This window comes from Myotis davidii, unplaced genomic scaffold (assembly GCF_000327345.1).
Source record: "Myotis davidii unplaced genomic scaffold, ASM32734v1 scaffold391, whole genome shotgun sequence".
In the NCBI taxonomy this organism is placed as follows: domain Eukaryota; kingdom Metazoa; phylum Chordata; class Mammalia; order Chiroptera; family Vespertilionidae; genus Myotis; species Myotis davidii.
The window spans coordinates 388,106-406,301 of record NW_006284336.1 but is presented as its reverse complement, the minus strand read 5'-3'; the positions used below and the strand labels follow the sequence as shown (position 1 = coordinate 406,301).

Genomic DNA, 18,196 nt, shown 5'->3' with positions numbered 1-18,196 from the left:
AATAGTTTAACTTTGTCCTACATGTGGATTAATTTCCTTTTTCTGGTTTTATTTACATACATTGTGAAATGATTACCATACTAGGTTCATCTAACATGCATCTTCTCATATAGAGACAAAAGAAAGAATAAAGGGGAAAAATTCTTATGATAAGAACTTTTGGGATTTATTTCCTTAACTTTGCTATATATCCACAGCAGCACTAGTAAAGTCATCATGTGGTACATGACATCCCTAGCACTTATTTATCTTATTAGTGGATGCTTTTATCTTTTGACTACCTTCCTCCAGTTCCTCCTACCCTCAGTCCCTGCCTCTAGTAACCAGAAGTCTTATCTCTTTTTGTATGATTTTTTCTTTGTTTTTTATTTCTCATTGTAAGAATTTTATTACAAAGGTCACTCCTAAAAGAATAACATGTCTTTAATAAATTTTGGTGTTTTTTAGAGTCCACGCATAAGTAAAATCATACATCTTTGTGATATATATATCACAAAGCTAGTGTGCAGCAGAGTTGGGATTCTAAGGGAGGAAGTCTGGCCCCCAGTCATCAATCACCTGCCCAGAGGGAAAAACTATTATCTACCTGGAGAATCTAATGATGATCCCTTGGCCACACCCTCTCAGCACTGCAGGCTCTGTTCTGCATGCATCCCCTTCACTCTGGCTCCTCTGTTTTTACAGTTGATATATCACACAGCTAGTGGGGAGCAAAGCTGGGATTCTAAGGGAGGAAGTCTGGCTCCAGGTTATCCATTGCCTGCCTAGAGGGAGGAACTATTTTCTACCTGGAGAATCTAATGATGATCCCTTGGCCACACCCTCTCAGCTGCAGGCTATGTTCTGCAGGCATCCCCTTCAGTCCCTCCTCTGGCTCCTCTGTTTTTATAGTTGGTTTCTTTCTAATTCAATTCTTTCAGGTGCACCCTTTAGTCTTTGGCAATGCTGGGCTCTCTGGGTCCATTCACATTTGAACCTGAAAGACACAAAGAAGCCAAGTTCTGAGAATTATGGGCACTGAATGCAGGAAGTAAGTGTAGACATCTTGAGCTGGATTTTCCTGGTTGTCTAATGTCATCACTCCGGCCCTTACAAAAGGGAAGCAGGATAGTCAGAGTCAGCGAAGGAGTTGCAAGATGGAAGCAGAGGTCAGAGTGATCGGAGTCAAGGATTTCAGGCAGCCTTGAGCAGCTAGAAAAGGTAGGGAATAGATTCCCTCCGAGAGCTTCCAGAAGGAACATAGCCTCAAGGACACCTTGAGTTTAGTCCTCCAGAGCTGAGGCTCTGACCTCCAGACTGTAAGGAATAAATTTGTGTTGGTTAGTCACCAGGTTTATGGTAGTTTTTTACCACAGTGATAGGAAACTGGTACATCAGAGCCTTCTCTATTCTTCATGACGGTGACTCCTTCCCAGTGTCCAGGGCAATTGTCCCATAGCACTCCTCACTGTGTCGGTTCCCTATTGATTAAAGTTAAACATGGGTGATGACGTGTGCCTCCCACTCATCACACCAAGAAGAAGATAAGGTCAAACGGTCCCACAACGGGTGATGCTAAATTTGGCCCTGGTTCAGGGTAGCTCTCTCATCTCCCCACTGCAAAGGCATATCCTTCTTCAGTATGAATAAATAAACCGTAGGATATAACTTTAAGAACATGTGATTATCCTGCTCCTAAACAGCCATGCAGCAGTTTTGGTGGCATGACAATTATATAAAATGCATTCTGGAAGCCTGGTAATTTTGCAGTGTACGCATTTTGAGACTCTAGCTAATGGCATTAGAAGAAACTTGATGTTCAGGGGATAAAGTCAACACTTTTGCTCGAGCTATTTAAGAAATCTGGTTTCACTGAGAATTTCCAAACATCCTGCAAATCCACTTTTTCTAACATTTTCTGAAGTGCAAGACTATGTGATCTGTTCACCCACAAATTGAGATACATGTACAGAGAAGGGATCAAGGTGCAGATCTTTGTGTGCGTGCCCTGTGGACATGTCCATCCACCTCAGAGTCAGTCCCGTCGGGGAGAGACAATCCCACGCACCAGCTGTCTCCTGTACTGCACCACAGAGAGGCAATATAGCATATCTAGGGGTTCAGAGGAGGTTTCTGGAGGCGTGGGGAGTTGGTCAGGTGTATAATAAGTTCTGCGCAGTTGGTCAGACCATTTTACAAACTCGGTGATTGAGTTTGGGAGACATTAAACAATTCCTGAGGTCACACTCAGCCAGTGAGCCAGGATTTGAATCCTAGGAGAAGCGTGATTATGTCTGTGGAGTGTCAGGCCATCCTCATTTGTGTGCCACAGAGAGGATAATGAAGAAGACACTACAGTTTCCTGGAGGCTCACCTACAGCAGGTGCGCAGTGTCCGTGGGGCAGGAGGTTGGCATTAAAACCAAGGTTTTAAGCCTCCTGGGCCTCATCTGTGCACCTGGGGTGATAATAGCAACAATGGTGAGACCCAACATTTACTGTGGGCTCACTGTCTACATTTACTGCCACAATTTTCCTCATCTCTAAGTCGGGAATATCAAGAATAGTCATGAGGATAATAAATAATAAGTACCATTTATTGAGCATTTATTGCATAAAAACCTCTGTTCTAAGAGAAACATACACCTTGGAGTTCCTCATCTGTGGCCTGGGAATAACAGCAGCAGTAATAATAAAGGACCATTTGTTAAACACTTAATGGATTATAAACCCCTGTTCTAAGTGACTCACACAGCTCAGTTTCCCTCACTGAAGACTGGGAATAATGAATCATCGTAAGTGAAAGCCAACATTTCCTGAGTGTTTGCTGTGTGCCAGGTCCTGTTCCCAGAACTCTATTCAGTCTAGATAGACAAGGCCCAACTTGACTGGGTCGCCAGCAAGCCTTCCATATCATCTCCCTCCCTCTTCACCTCATTGTGTTCCTCCTCCATGTTGGCCTCCAGATGCTCCCCAAACCCACTAAGCTCAGTCCCCCTCACAGCCCCGGGCATGCACCATTCCCTCTGCCCATGCACATCTCCCCAGATACCCACAGGACCCACTCCACTCGCCCGCTCACCTTCCTGCTCAGACATCACTTCCTCAGCGAGACCCTCCCTGATCCTGTCATGTAAAAGCCAGGACCCACAATAGTACTTATTGCTGCTGCAAAAGAGGCATCCAGCAAATGCTTGCTTAATCAGTACCTGCTTACAAAGTGGCAGCGGCCTGGCGCAAGGTGCCTTTTGGAATTGGGTATCGTCCCTCCCCCTCCCCCTCCCCAGCTTCCTGAGTAGCTGACATACATACAGCTCAGCTAAGTAAGTGAGGGCAGAGCCCCAAGAAGACCTGAGGGAAAGCACCCCAGATGAGGGCCCTGCAGCATAGAGGCTCTACGATGACAATGTGCTAGGACAAGGGTGGAAAGCTAGAACCTAACGTGTGAGGGGGAGCCCAGGTAGGCGGCAGGTCTCAGAGGCCCAAGAGGTCAGTCAGCAGGAGTCTGTGGGGAACGCAGGGACTCTAGGATTTTACGCTGAAACACAGGAATCCGACACGACCTGATGCGGGTTTTTAACACGTTTCCTCTTGTTCGTGTTGGCAAAGCAGACGGTTCAGGAACCGGAGGTGCAGCGGTGGAGATGGGGCGGACTTGACGCCCTGAGCTGCTCCGGAACCTTCAGTGTTGAGCTGGTGAGAGCGCTCGCCGGCCTGGGGGCGGAGTCCGGACGAGGCCCCGCCCATGGCGCGTGGAGCCCCGCCCCGCGTCGGCCCCGCCCCTCTCCACCACCCCGGCGACTCCTGGAGCACAGACTCAGGCCCGGAGGTGAAGGACCGTCTGAATTGCCTTTATTTCTCGGCGGGCCTTGAAGCTGGGGATCGGTGGGTCCCACTGGCCTAGGGGGACCACAGGGCCAGCTCCACCAGCGGCTCCAGGTCCTCCTCGTGGCGGGCGTACAGGGACTCCGGGTCGGGCTGCCGGAGCGCAGAGTCAGGCTGTCAAGCCGGTGGTTGCCTTTGCCCCGTAACCGTCAGCACCCGGGGATGCCCTGTACCCCACAGACCCTCCTTCCGAGGGACTCTGGGGACGTCCCCGCCCGCTCTGCCTCCCTCTCTGCCCGCCTCGCCTCCATCCCTGGCTCCCGACCTCTTCTTTGTGGGCCCAATCGCCCGAGGGGCTCTGGGTCTGGGTGGGGACTTGCCCCCCGGATTTCTCCAGCTCCACCTTCAGCCTGCAGAGAAGGGACAGAGGAGAGAGAAGAGGGAGAAGAGAGCTAGAGTGGAGGGGTCAGGAGGAAACCACTGAGACCCAGTGACCTGCGAGGCCCAGGCCAGTCCTCCTGGGAGGGGTGGTGCTGGGGGAGGCATTGGCCCATTCCCTTCCTCCCTGCCCGGTCCCCTGCCCAGGACCTCCTTTCCCCTCTCACGCTTCGTTCACTGCCAGGGCGCCCTGGACCGTAGGCGAGGAGCCCAGCTTCTGCTCCACCTGCTCCAGCTTGGCCCTCGCTAAGTTCTCTGCAGAGGGTGAAGGGTGGGCATCACCGCGGGGCCGGAGCTCCCACGCGCCGCCGCGACCCTGTCCCCCAGCCCACGCGGGAGTCCCACCTTCAGTGAGCAGCTGCTCCTTGCTGCTCTGCAGCGCGCGGATCTCCCAGGCCAGTCGCCGCTCCAGGACCTGCTGGAGAGAAGGGGCCTGTCTTTGGTCTGTAGTCCTGGCGCCCTGCTCCTTCGAGCCTCTCCTTAAATCCTTACTTGAATTAGGTCATTCATTCATTCAACTACTCATTAACTCAAAGTGCAGTTTCTGCTGCGGCTCCCGATGTCCCTGTGTACCTCTTAAACCTTAGGTCCTGCCACTCCCCTGCCCATCCTCCAGTTTGCTCTTCTCCAAATGTCCAAGGTAGAGTTCAGCCTCAAGGCCTTTATATGGGCCTTTCCTTCTGCCAGGAGATTTTTCACCCAGCTTCGTGCCTGCTTCCTCCCTTACTTCCTTTGTGTCTGCATTCGGATGTCACTTGCTGAGGCCTTCCCCAACTGATACTACATGATTGTCTTACTTATTTTCTTATTTAGAGTATGGGTATGCCCCCCTTGCCCCAAACCATCCTGGGGCCAGCAGACACTTGGCCCTTGGATTCCCCACTGTCTCCTCCTGCCTGGAATGCTGCAAATGCATCCAGGGACATTGATTGAATGAAGGAACAATCTGACCATGGCTTTTTCCCATTTGCCACTGCAAGGTAAGCACACTCTAGGTGAGCAGGAGGGGAACAGGGTCAGCAATGGTTACTGTGAGAGTCTTGGCAATGTGTTGCAGTGGGGGATGGTGAGAGGTGGCCAGATTAAAGGTAAAAGCTGAAGGGTTGGGTGGCTGGGCGAAAAGAACAGCCTTGAGGATTACGCCATGAAGTTGGGCTGGAGCAGATGGACCTGAGCAGCTAGTGGGGACACTGGAGAGGAGAGGCTTTGGTTGGAGGCAATGATGATGGCCCACCTGGAATTCCCAGAGGTCCTTGTGCTGGCCCATGAAATCCTCCAGCTGTTCTTCCATGTGTGACCTAGGGGCCAACACCCAGGAGTGAGAGAACATCTACTAGGACTGACACACAGCCCGGCTCATTCTGAGGATTCCTCATGCACAGGCCTTTAGATCTTAGCCTGGTGCTCCATCTGGTAGGAGCCCTTTTCTGGGCTTTATCTTCCAATATTTCTGGGGTTCTTGTCCCAGCATCAAGAAGAGTTCAGCAATCTGGAGAAGGCTGTGCATAGATTAAATAGGAGTCCGGAGACAAGCATAAATTTGAAAGGCATTAGGGGGTCAGAGGAGCCTAGCTAAAGGACCTAAGTTCTAAGTTCTCAGGTCTTAGGTTTCCTCGTCCCAGGACTCCATGCTTTTTATTAACACAATATGTCCTGAGGCGAGTCAGAGATATACACTTCAAAGGGTATACAAAAGCATCCTCAGAATGGGGGAATTAGCCTATGGCTGTTCAGGTTGTTTGGCCAGTAGGAGGCAATAACATGTAGATTAAGATGCCTTTTAGCTGTCTGGCAGCCAAGCAATAATCCCCTTTTCAGGTTTGGGGAAATGCCTTCAGCCATTCCCAACAGGTGACTACATGTGTGACTCAACCCTGTTGAGTCCCCAAGTTTCATCAACCTTTCGATGAAACTCTTGAAATTATGACATGCTGGAATTGGCTTCCGGCACTCCAAGCCTTGGTTCCGCTAGCTCCTCTCCCAACAAATTCTCCCTGATGCAAACTCCACACCCACTCCCCACCCAGTGCCACGCCCGGGCCCAGTGGTTACCCCAGCTTCCTCTGTTCACAACTCTCTTCAATCTGAGAGTTACTGATGGAAATTTGATCCATGAACTCCTGCAACATGTGCTTCCAAGGAGTGGGAGCTCGGGGTTTGTGTGTAACCTTCGTCATTCCCCTTTCTTCTGTTGATTGAATGCGAAAATTTATGGGCCTCTGTTGAGACTATCATCCTGTCCATCCTGTTCCCCATCAAACCATGAATTTGGGCCTGATCTGAGCAGTGAGCAGAGACATTGACGCCAAAGAGGAGGGGCTTTGGTTGGAAGAACACTTTGTGAGGGGAGCAGTAGTTTAGCTTCATAGATTCTAAAGTCCTGACTTAAAGCCTGGATCTGCTATTCTACTGTGATCCTTTTACTCATCTGTAAATGGTGGTAATGATGGGAGGGTGACATTAGCCTTTAACTCCTTTAATTGTCTTTGTGAGGATTATGTTGATAAATGAACATAAACTGCTTATCAGACTCTGGGTGTGTGGTGTGTGGTGTGTGTGTGTGTGTGTGTGTGTGTGTGTGTGTGTGTGTGTGTGGTGTGTGGTGTAATTAAGCATTCACACACTTTATCCATCATCAGGTTTTCCTGTGCAATTAAAATCATGGTGCACCAGGGTGTGACAGCTCTGGTCACAGAACAGTTAAGTAAAGGTTCAAATGATGGAGAGATGGACGGATGAACGGTTGGCTGGACAGTTAATTGGATGAGTGAATGGCTGGCTGAAGAGATGATGGCTGGCTGGAGAAATGACCAGTGGAGGGAGATGGCTGGGTGGAGAAATAAAAGGATTACTAGAAGGATAGAGGATGTCTGTGTGGATGGTTGGGTGAAGAAATGAACAGCTAGATGAACAGATAATTGGAAAGATGGAGAGAAGATGAATGAATGATTAAATGGATGGAAGATGATTATATAGAAGGCTGGAGAGATACTGATTGTCTGGCTGACCGGATGAAGGATTGGATAGTAGGGCAGATGTATTGATGGGTGAATGGGTGAATGGGTTAATGGGTGAATGGATGAACGGGTAAATGGATGAATGGGAGGCCTAAATGAGCAGATAGATAAACAGATCTGGATAAAAGCAGAAGATCTGGATAACCAATAGGGGAAAGCTCAGAATAATACCAATGGATGAAATTTATAAATAAAGTAGCAAGGAATGATTAACTGATTGAGTTCATCTTAACACCACATCTAATATCAGAGATGAGCATAGAAGTCTTTTGTCTAGCTAGTGTATATTATAAAAGGGGGAAATGAGGAGTGTGTGTCCAAGATTTATTTTCCCTAGCTCTTGCTCCTTGCTCCTTCGAGCTGGGGAGTAAGGTGGGGCAGAGCGGGGCAGGACCTCTTACCTCTGAGCCTCGCTTTCCCTCTTTTGGCAGTGCAGCTGAAGGATCCTCAGCGCTTCTGTGGAGAGGAGCCAGGAGGGCCATGTGAGAGCTCTTGAGGAGCCAGGCTTGGGTGGAGGTAATGGGCACTGATGGGCACTAAGAGCACTTTAGTGTTTACTTCAAGTCAGGTGGCAGCCAATGGAGAGGTCTGAGCAGAGAGCGAAGCAGCCTGACTCAGGCTTCAGTGGGATCCTTCTGGCTTTTATGGGGTGATGGGGTAGAACAATGAAGACAGAACAGCTGTAAATACCTTGCTTTTTTCTCAAGACCTCCTCTAGGTGTACTTTCTCTCCATTCACTGAAAAACACAGTAACACTTTGAGTCTCCAAGGAAGGGGCTATATTCCGTGCCCCCGCTGCAACTTCATGCAAAGGCATGCCCAAGGTCATACAGAAGGTCTGGTGCAGCCCCAGGAGAGGGGAGGTATGTTCTTGCCACCCTGCACCCATCTCCCACTAGGGAGCATTCAGATCCAGCCTCTCCCTGTGGGTGCCCACATTCCCTGTAAACTCCAAAGGAGTAATGACTCTGCAGGATGCACAATGTTATAGCGAGGAAAGAGATGACTAGAAATAAATGCACCAAGTCAGATGAAAATAAAGGCCATGAAGAGTGAGAGTGACAGAGAGAGAAGATGACATCCTATTTCACATGGGACCATCAAGGTAGACCTGTTGAGTGAAGTTTGAGCTAAGAGCTAAAAGATGACTACAGGTAGCATGAAGCAATCTAGATTGCATAGCATAAGAGCATTGCAGGCAGAGGGAACAGCCCATGCAAGGACCCTGAGGTGTGCACAGGAACACCAGCAGTGTTATGGGATCTCTGGGTCCCTCTTTTGGTCTCACTTACAAGAGTCCAATTCCCTGTGCAGCGTTTCCCAGAGAGCTTGAGTTTCTCCCAATTCTTCATTGGATTTCTTCTTTGCTGAGCCAAAACACCAAAGAAGACACTGTGAATGCAGCCTCTAGCCTGGCTATTCTCTCTTAGATTGTGACACAGCACGCTATCTTCAAGCAACCTGGAGGGGCCTGAATTTTATAGATGAGGAAGGGGAGTCATCAAAGTCCAGGGCCAGCCTCAGTCCCAGTTTACCTTGCTGAAGCTCATTAATCCGGTTAATCAGATCTTCTATCTGTGGCTCCAGGCTTCCCTCTGCAGACGGAAAGAAAGATTAAATCAGAGAAGACAGATGCCTGGCTGTCCAAGGCAGATGGAGGGTGGGTGGGTGTTGGCATGTGTCTCTGCTGCTATCATCAGCACACATGTATTGAGTGCCGGTTGTATGCTGGGCTCTGTAAGAGGCCTTTTGCAGGGCTTGCATTCTGGGTGGGAGAGATGGACATTGAACAAAGATATACATCAATGTAGGTGGCAGTAATTGCTCTGAAGAGAAATAAAGTGAAGCAAGGGATTGGAGAGTTGAAAGCGTAGAAGGTGCTTCTGGAGATGTGAAAAAGGCTCCAAATGTAGAAAGGGCAGGGAGCCCTGCAGTTTTGTGGGGATGTGGGGTGTGGAGGGAGGAACCCTGACTAGGGCAGAGAGAGTGAGGCAGATGCCCAAAGTAATGGCTAAGGGGCTGGGTGGCAGGTACGAATCTAGTAAGCAAGTGGGGAGCAGCAAGAGGCAAGGTGGGGGGAAATGGGGGTGCAGATCATTGAGGGTGTCCAAGGACATGCTGGGGGCTTCTAGTTGTAATTCTGAGCGTGGTGTGGTGGGAGCCAGGGAAGACCTCCTGCCGGCCCCATCCTGTTAAATGCCTGGCAGGGTAGGTTGTCACTCTGTCCTTCCAGACCCTGGTATGGATCCCATTAGAGAAAATGGGAAAGTGCTGCTTTAATTTTGTGGGTGGCAGCTTTCAAGTTCTCCAGGGACAGGGAGGTCGCTGCCTCTTTAGTGTAGCTGTCTCTACCTTCTTACAGCCCCGTTATCAGTGTTTTGTGTGGAGAAGCCTTCTTCCTCATCCCTCTTTTGGCTTCAAGATCAGCAGCACAGAGCTGGGGCAAAAAGCTTCCCAGCCTTGCTGGGTCCCCAGCCCCAACACTCTGGAGTTAATAAACTCAAGCCCTGGATTTTCTGAGTCCTCCAGCTCCTGTGAAATTCTAGCACAGTGAGTGCTTCCAAGGTGCTAATTATGGCTGACAAAGCTTCAGTCCTGCAATTTCTCTAATGTTAGCCTAGGCAGGAGCCCCAGTGCACTTCTGCAGGAGCCACAGGGTCTGGGGAAGGGGGGGTTCCCTTCTATTAGGAACCAATCAATGCACTGTAGAATTTAACCAGAGGATGGGCTGGGGAGGGGGTGTGTCCAACCTCCAATCCAGCCAGAATTTTGCCCAGCCCTGATATAGAGGGCTCCCAGGCCCCCTTCAACAAACAAAGCAAGGCAAAAAGCTATTTGCATTGCAATTTGTGTATAAAAAGGGCAGACAAAGAACACACACCCATGAATGTATTTTCTTTTTAATCTCTAGAAAAATACCCAAGAATTTAAAAATAGTCACTGCTGGCCTGTGGGTCAGGGAAACGGATGGCTGGTGTGTGTGTGTGTGTGTGTGTGTGTGTGTGTGTGTGTGTGTGCGCGCGCGCGTGCACACTAAGAATAAATTGTGTTAGAGGGAGAGAGTGCCATGGCATAATTCTCCAAGGTTGTGAGCTGAGGGAGCTGGGTTTGAGCCACATGCCTGACTCAAAACCCCAGGGGAGCCTCAGATACAAGGAGACACACGACCTTTCTGCAGCTTTTTCACCATTGACAGCAAGTCCTCAGTCTTCAAAGGTTTGGTCTGCCCTGTGGAGATGAAAACCAGAATTACAGGATCCAGTGAGAGCGAGGGGACTGCGGAAAGGCCTATCTGGGAAGGGAGGAAGGAAGCCCCAATGGGTTCTACAGACACCCCTGGGCTGGGACCCAGGCCAGGCTGAGGGCGAGGCTTCCAGCAAGAGGAGGGCCTCGCAGGACCCGGCCCTTGTGCCCGAGGTTCATGGTGTGTGCTGGATGGATCGGGGACCCTTATGGTCAGCTTCTCCCTGAGGTCCAAGGACACCACAGACCCCTTAACACAACACAGGCGTGAGAGAAGGGGAAGCACTTTTGCTGCTGCTGTTCAGAATAGTATGAAGTTCTAACCAATGCGATAGGGCAGAGAGATTTCACATGAATTCTGTAAAATCATTATAGGCCACAATTTGCAAATCTTAAAGAATTTATGGGTCTAGGAAATAGTTATTAATGACTAACAATAAAAAAAAGACAACAGGGTATTATGAGCTTTTTGATGGAAGAACATAACAGCACCTATGAAGGGTTCTTGCCAACCAAAAAAAAAAAAAAAAAAGAAATCTTACTGAGGTTTCCATATCTAAATGCCAATTCAAAAGAAGTGCAAGGGTTAAATTTTATCATGGAGATGTGATCAGCATTATAAGACTCTGGCAAATCCCACAAGACAATCTTGTTTCTTCAACAAGCAAATTGCAAAGAAGAAAAAGAGAGAGGGGGAAACTATGATTAAAAGACTTGAGACAGCCCTAGCTGGTTTGGCTCAGTGGATAGAGTGTTGGCTTGCGGACTGAAAGGTCCTGGGTTTGATTCCAGTCAAGGGCACATGCCTGGGTTTTGGGCTCCATCCCCAGTGGGGGGTGTGCAGGAGGCAGCCAGTCAATGATTCTCTCTCATCATTGATGTTTCTATCTCTCTCTTCCTCTCTGAAATCAATAAAAATATACTTTTTTAAAAAAAGGCTTGAGACATATATCAATCAATTGTAATGAATACCTAATTTGGATCTTAATTCAAACACACTTTCACCATATATACTTCTATACATTTTTTTTAAAAAAAATATTTTTTAATGGTTTCAGAGAAGAAGGGAGAGGGAGAGAGAGAGAGAAACATCCATGATGAGAGAGAATCATTGATTGGCTGCCTCCTGCAAGCCTCACACTGGGGACCAAGCCCCACAACCCAAGCATATGTCCATGACCTTCTGGTTCTTAAGTCAACACTCAACCACTGAGCTATGCCAGCTGGACCTTCTATACATCTTTAACAGGAGCCTATGTTACTTTTAGAATTACAATAACAATAAAATAACAGAAAAAAATACATTGACATCTTAAACTTTTGAAATCAATGCTAAAAGGTCAAATCCCGATGACTCACCCCTCTCCAAGGAACACTGGGCAGAGAATATAAAAGGCAGCACACAAATCACACATGATAGCTAAAAAGCAATAAACAGAAAAGTCTCTTCCCCTCAGACACCAGTTCCTCAATTTCCCTCCTCAGAAGTCACTAGTGTTCCAAGCTTAGAGATAATTCAATTCATATGCAAGCATATCTCCACTCTTTCTACATAAGTGGTATCCTATCATGAATGATGTTCCACAGCTTGTATTTTTCATTTGACAATGTATACTGGTGATCTTTTTATTCTTTTTAGTGGCTGCATAGCGGTCCACAGAGTGAATATACCATAATTTAAGAGAGGTCCCTTACTAGTGGATATTTAGGTTGCTTTCCTTCTTTTGCTGCCAAAACTAAGTGCCATAAACCGGGGCTTCCTTTTGTGTGTGTTTGTGTTTTCATCTTGCATTCTATCTCTGTGTCCAAAATTCCCTCTTCTTATTAGGACACCAGACATTGGGTCAGGGCCCACCCTGATCCAGTATAACCTCATAGTAACAAGTCCTATCTACAGAGTAAATATCCAAAACTTACTCAACTCCTCTGGCTCAGAAATTCCACTTCTAGGAATCTATCTTAAGGAAAAAATTAAGGATGATGGCAAGATGTTCATTGTTTCATTGTTTGTAATCTTAAAAGATGGAAGCAACCTAAAGATGCCTTAGTTGATTATAGCACTTTTGTAGGATGAAATTCTTTGCAGCCATTAGAAATCATGTTGTGAACCAGGGGCTTGTAACCTGAACTTATTAAATTTTGTTAAAATATTTGGCGGTGTATTCACTCTCTTTACATATTTTTGTCTTGCCCGAAACCTTTTACAAATTATATGCATTAATTTAACTTTGCATTTGAATTTTTAAATTACTTATTAAACAAATGAAGAACATAAAGTAAAAAATTTGTTTCCCCTCACCATTAGCCCCTTCCCCAAGTCAATCCCCTTCCCAAGAAGTAATTACTGCCAACAGTTTGGTGAAGACATGCAGATCTTTTAGTAAAATGTCTTTTATGTATTGTTTTAATTTTTACTTCCTTATCCAAGTAACATTCTAAAAACATTCAAACACCACACAAACATGTGAAGTTAAAAATGAAACTTCCCCTTTTCTCCTTGGCCCCAAATCTCAGTACCTTTCTCTGGTATTAATAGGCTGGTATGTAGTCTCTTGAGACTTTAAGCAGTTTTAAATACTCTTACTATTTGGAAATTAAACAAAAAATTAAAGCTACTTTAATAATAAGGATAAGTATTTGTTATTGTTTTTTAAATAGTTCATTATGAAAACTTCCAAATGCACATAAAAGTAAGGAGAATGCCGTGATGAGCTCTGCTTTACTCATCGCCCAGATGTGACAATCCTTAATATTTGCTTCAGCTATGTTTTCCCAGGCAAGCTCCAGCCTTCAAAACATGTCATCCCCAGATACTTAAGTTTCACTACTTGAAGACATTTTCTTAGATGACTCCAATCCTATAATTATACCAATATTAACAATTATCACTAATCATTGGATCATTAATATCATCTAGCACCCAGAACATATGTGATTTCCCCGACTGTCCCATGCCTTTTATAGCTGGCTATGCAACCATTTTGTGAAAGTTCCATCTATTTTTCCTCTCCCCTGCACTTCTAGACCTAGTCATTGGGGTAAGATCATGGGTGATCAGTAAGTCTTTTAAATAATCCAACTAACAACTTGATAAAAGTATTTTTAAAATCCATGTTATAAAACAGCTTATAACGCACGAGCCCCTTTTAAACATTTTATTTTGAAATCATTTCAGATGTACATAAAAGTTGTAGAAATAGACCACAGTGCTCCTACTTGCCTTGTATCAGGTTTCCCATTTGTGAGCGTTTCTGTACCATAAATCGCAGGCACCATGGCCCATTATTCCTTAATGTTCCAGTGTATATTTACTTTATTCAAGGGGAACCTACCAGATAACCACAGTATAACCATCCAAACCAAGATGCCAATATTAATCAACATTAATATATGATTCTCGGATGCAATTCAAATTTCCCTCGTTCTCATCTTTTAAAAAATTATACAGTGCTACTTACAGTTTCCTAAAAGAAAAACAATCACAAAAATGTCTCCACTTTTGCACAGCCCCCAAGATCCAAGTCCCTTATTAAGAGTCATCAGTGAGGCCTTTTGCCTTCAGATATTTTTCTGTGCAACCTACAAAGGGCTATGGCTGACATTGCTTCTACTTTATTTTGGAAATCCAAACTTTTTCCTCATAAAAATATCTTTTTAGGGTTCATTCTGTGCCAATAAATCATGGTCTTATCCTTTTAAATTTTAATTATTTTAAATTAAATTGCAATTTAACCATTTTTTTCCCTGCTGCTCAAAAAATTTTAAAGGTCCACCACACACAGGCATTCCACAATATGCATGAATATACCCAAGCTTAGCCATTTCCATCATTGCTCCTTTTTTTGGCTTCCATCAACAATGTCCTAATGACTTTTTCTGGCCCAGGTATCTCTGTATTCTCCTGATTACTAAGCACGGTGGCCGAATATAGTGACTAGCATTTTAGATGCTAAAATGTTCTGCCAAACTGCATCCAGCTAAGGTTTACTGGTCAGCTCTCCAAGTGAGACAAAAGATGGCCTTTCCCCCCAGAGTAATCAATAATAGATATCATCTCTCCTTTTATAAAGCCAATTTTAAGGGCTAAAAATGGTAACAGCACCTGCTCTTAAATTTCCTCCTTGCTGATGAAGTAACTTCAATTGTGACAAATTTGAAAGTGGATACTAAAAGCTTTGTAGCACAGTGGCAGCTGCAGTAAGTGCTCCATCAATGAGATCTATTGGCATCGGCCTCATTTCTGTCCCTCCTGTTGAAAGCTGGCCCTAACCTGAGAGAGCTCTCCATGTTAGTTACTTCATTGTTCATACAATACACAAATTATTGAGCACCTACTATGTGCCAAGCAGGCATTGTTTGGGCCTTGGGGAAAGAGCAACGAATGGTTCTCATGGCGCTGACAGGACAACAAACAAGATATTGTCGATGTCTGCAGACAGGTCTGGACAAAATGCAACCGTGTTTATTAACACAGCGGTTTTGGCTGCAGAAAGGGGGCTATGGGTGACCGGAGGGCAGAAAGGTGGCAGCTGTTGAGACAGTGACGGGTACACGGGCACGCATCATGCTATCTCCTGTGGTCCATTCTGAACATCCCTATAGTTTAGAGAATGCTGGCGGCACAGTGGCGGGTCAGTCTTGGGATGGTTTTCTTCTTTTCTAGATGGCAATCCACCCTCCCCCCGCTCCCCCTTCACGAAGGTGTGGGCGTCATTGTCACAACGCCCCGGAGAAAAGCGGTCTGGTCTGTGGGATTAGGATTTAAGAGTCCACACAACGTGTGAACCGCCTGGGTGTCAGAGGATGGGGAGTTACTGTGAATTTCCTCAGATGTGGCAGCAGCAGCAGAGTGGTTTTTGTGAGAATGTCTACCTCCATAGGTTGCTTGAAGAGTATTATTTACCTTGTAATAAAAGGCCTAAATTTTCACTTCTTTTTTGGGGGGGAACCGCTATCAATCTCTCTCTATTGGACTGGGACGGAGGCTTCCCCTCTGCCCTGGCCGGAGCGGCCGGCTTACCCGCGCATCCCTCGCCCTTGCCCTCCTCCGCCTCCTCCGCCTCCTCCGCCTCCTCCGGGGCCGCCAGCGGCTCCAACCTGGCCGCCATTTTCCAAACAGGAGTTAGGCGCATGCGCCTTCGACAATTGATGGGGGGGAGGGGGGAGCACGCGAGGGCAGGAAAGTTCTGCAGCGCGCATGCGTGCAGCGCAGCCTGCTCACTGGCCCAGGATGAGAGCAAAGGAGTTTCCGCGAGCCTCTGGCTCAGTGACATGCGGCTGTAATTCATAGAGAAAACAAGGCTAGAACGAGGGTCTTAGTGATGGGGGACCGAGTGTTGTGAGGACACATACAAATTAGAAAGAGGTCTCGCCCCCTCCAGGTTGCTCGTGTAGTGCAGGTTGTAAGAAAGTCTGGGGCAAATGTCCATGTGTCGTGGGTGGTCCACAAGAGTCCGAGTCCCTTTTCATTCACAAATGCTCACTTAGCCGTGAGAGGTCAGGTATCTCTATTTCACGAATGAGCAGAAGGAGCCTTAGAAGCTAAGTCACCTCCTAAGTCACCTCCTGGATCTCTGTGTGAAGTCGGGGGCTTTGTCCTGGGTTACACAGACAGAGGACTGCGAGGACCACCTTTCTCATAAACATTATTAGCAGCAGCCAACACTGATGGGATCCCTTTTGACAGGGTAAAGATGAAGCACAACAAGGGCAAAGGAATGTCCCTGTGGGGACTGGTTTAGACCTTTTCTTTTAAGTATCTTTAGGTCAGTTCCAGCACAGGCTGGCCCCATGGGTCACTCACAGAGACCTTGGCCAGCCCTGGACACTCTGGGCTAAGAGCCCACCGAGGAGGCCGACACCAGATGCAGGACAGAGGGCATGGTGCCTAGGTATCGGAGGAGAAAGTCCCTGACAGAGGCTGGAACATCATCCAAGTGGAGATAGTGAGGCAGAGGGAAGGGAAGAAGCCTACGGATTTCCCCATAGGTGGAGATGCATGTGAGGGGCTGAGGAAGCAGCCTGCTGACCTATGTCCAGTCATCTCTCATTCGTGGGCAAGCCCTCAGATCTTGCCCTATTGTCCAGGGAGAGAGAGACCAGCCACAGACACCACCATCAACCACCCCACTCCTTCCAGCTCCCCCTTTCCAGGGTGGAGACAGAAGGTAAGAGCAAAGGTAGTTGTTCCCAGCACTGCCCAATCTGGGAGGTTCTGCCTCTCAAGATCCAGTGAACAAGCCATTATGGGAAGCTTGGTCCGTAGAGGCAGATGAGGCTGCCGGAGGTGTCGAGTACTTGGGTGGATAACGAATGAAAAGCCGATCTTCCTCTTTCTTCACCCAGCGTAGGAGTTTGGTCACTACCAAGATGGCACCTGCCTTGGTCACCAGGGGGCTGAGGCAGGTATAGAGCTCAAATTTGGAGGTTACCTGTGGGTTTGAGAGGAGACAGAGTCAGTTGGACTGGAAATGGTCATCCCTAACCCTGTCCATCCAACCCTAGCCCCATGCCTATCTCCTGTTTGGAAGACACACCTGGCAGCAACTCCCACCTGATGCTGTCTGGTCACTGGGCTAAAGCAGGTAAGCTGATATCATTGTGTCATGGGTGAGCCAGCGGTTCTCAGCTGAACCAAGGGTGGGCCAGGTTCAGTTGAGCCAAGGGATCGTTTAGATCTAGTGGCTTCAACTGGGTGATGCTGTGATGCTCACCTATAGAATGGGTATAACAACAACAGTGCTTTTAATGAGCAATTGTTGTATACAAGGTCTTGTTCTGAGCTCTGCACACCTATGTCTTCATCATCTGTACCCTGAGTATAAGAGGATTAATTCCATTTAATCCTCAAACCAATCTGAGAAATGTAATGTCATGAGATCACCAGTTCTTTTCACACCACTTCTCACTGCTCTCCACTCACTTCCTCTGTTCCAGCTACTCTAGCCTTTTTGCTCTTCCTCAACCATAAACCAGGCTCAGTCCCACCTCACAGCATTTGCACAGCCCTTTCCTTCTGCCAGCTGTACTCTTCCTCCAGATACCCACATGGCCCACTACCTCCCTTAGCCGCCATCTCCTTGGTGAGTAATCCCCCAATCACCTGATTTAAAATCCTGGGCCTACCATATCTTGGTTTTGAATCACCATTCTTCACTACAAGGTACAAGGGCTACTTGGACAAATGGACTGACACAGAGAAAGTACAAGATGAGCTTGGAACATCTTGTGCCAAAAAGTAAGAAGTGTTCCAGCAGTGATGGAGACAGGTCAAATGATACAAGGGACAGTGTACCTACATCACGGCTCCCACTGGCTATGTGAGAGACAATTTGAGCAATGAAATAACTAACAGACAAGAAAAATAAAGGATAGAGAAGATTTTAGCCCACTGAATTAAAGAAAAATCCATGAGATCATACTAATATACAATTAAAAATTCAACAAAATACAGGAGGAAAAAGTCTCTAAGACAATAGAATATCAAACAATAACTGCAGAAGGAATGACAGGGTTAGAAAAATGACAGTCTAGTGCAGGGGTGGGCAAACTTTTTGACTCGAGGGCCACAATGGGTTCTTTTTTTTTTTAATATATATTTTATTGATTTTTTACAGAGAGGAAGGGAAAGGGATAGAGAGTCAGAAACATCAATGAGAGAGAAACATCAATCAGCTGCCTCCTGCACACCTCCC

The 18,196-nt window shown here is 46.9% G+C and overlaps 2 protein-coding genes across 3 annotated transcripts in view; both read right to left on the bottom strand.

Moving 5' to 3' along the window:
- Positions 1-3,813: 3,813 nt before the first annotated feature.
- SYCE1L (synaptonemal complex central element protein 1-like) lies at positions 3,814-8,866 on the bottom strand. Its single transcript, XM_015569721.1, has 9 exons — positions 8,795-8,866; positions 8,552-8,626; positions 7,949-7,996; positions 7,660-7,714; positions 5,476-5,539; positions 4,587-4,659; positions 4,409-4,496; positions 4,129-4,213; positions 3,814-3,956 (listed from the first exon to the last, which is right to left on the bottom strand). Exons 5-9 carry the CDS (start codon positions 5,530-5,532, stop codon positions 3,879-3,881), a joined length of 381 nt encoding a protein of 126 aa, XP_015425207.1. The 5' UTR covers positions 5,533-5,539; positions 7,660-7,714; positions 7,949-7,996; positions 8,552-8,626; positions 8,795-8,866; the 3' UTR covers positions 3,814-3,878.
- A 4,777-nt stretch (positions 8,867-13,643) lies between these two features.
- The window catches only part of MON1B (MON1 homolog B, secretory trafficking associated), an 11,510-nt gene continuing 6,957 nt past the window's right edge, over positions 13,644-18,196 (bottom strand). For both annotated transcript variants that reach the window (XM_006754443.2, XM_015569715.1), the window contains one exon: positions 13,644-16,933. In XM_006754443.2, the coding sequence (XP_006754506.1) occupies positions 16,724-16,933 (210 nt within the window). In that variant the 3' untranslated portion in view covers positions 13,644-16,723. The remainder of the gene's footprint in view (positions 16,934-18,196) is intronic.

Coding starts and splice junctions, on each gene's coding strand:
- SYCE1L (XM_015569721.1), bottom strand. CDS start 5,532: ATGGAAGAACAGCTGGAGGATTTCATGGGCCAGCACAAGGACCTCTGG. Junction 4,660..5,475: donor AGGACCTCTGGGAATTCCAG/GTGGGCCATCAT, acceptor CCTTCTCTCCAG/CAGGTCCTGGAGCGGCGACT. Junction 4,497..4,586: donor GGAGCAGCTGCTCACTGAAG/GTGGGACTCCCG, acceptor CACCCTCTGCAG/AGAACTTAGCGAGGGCCAAG.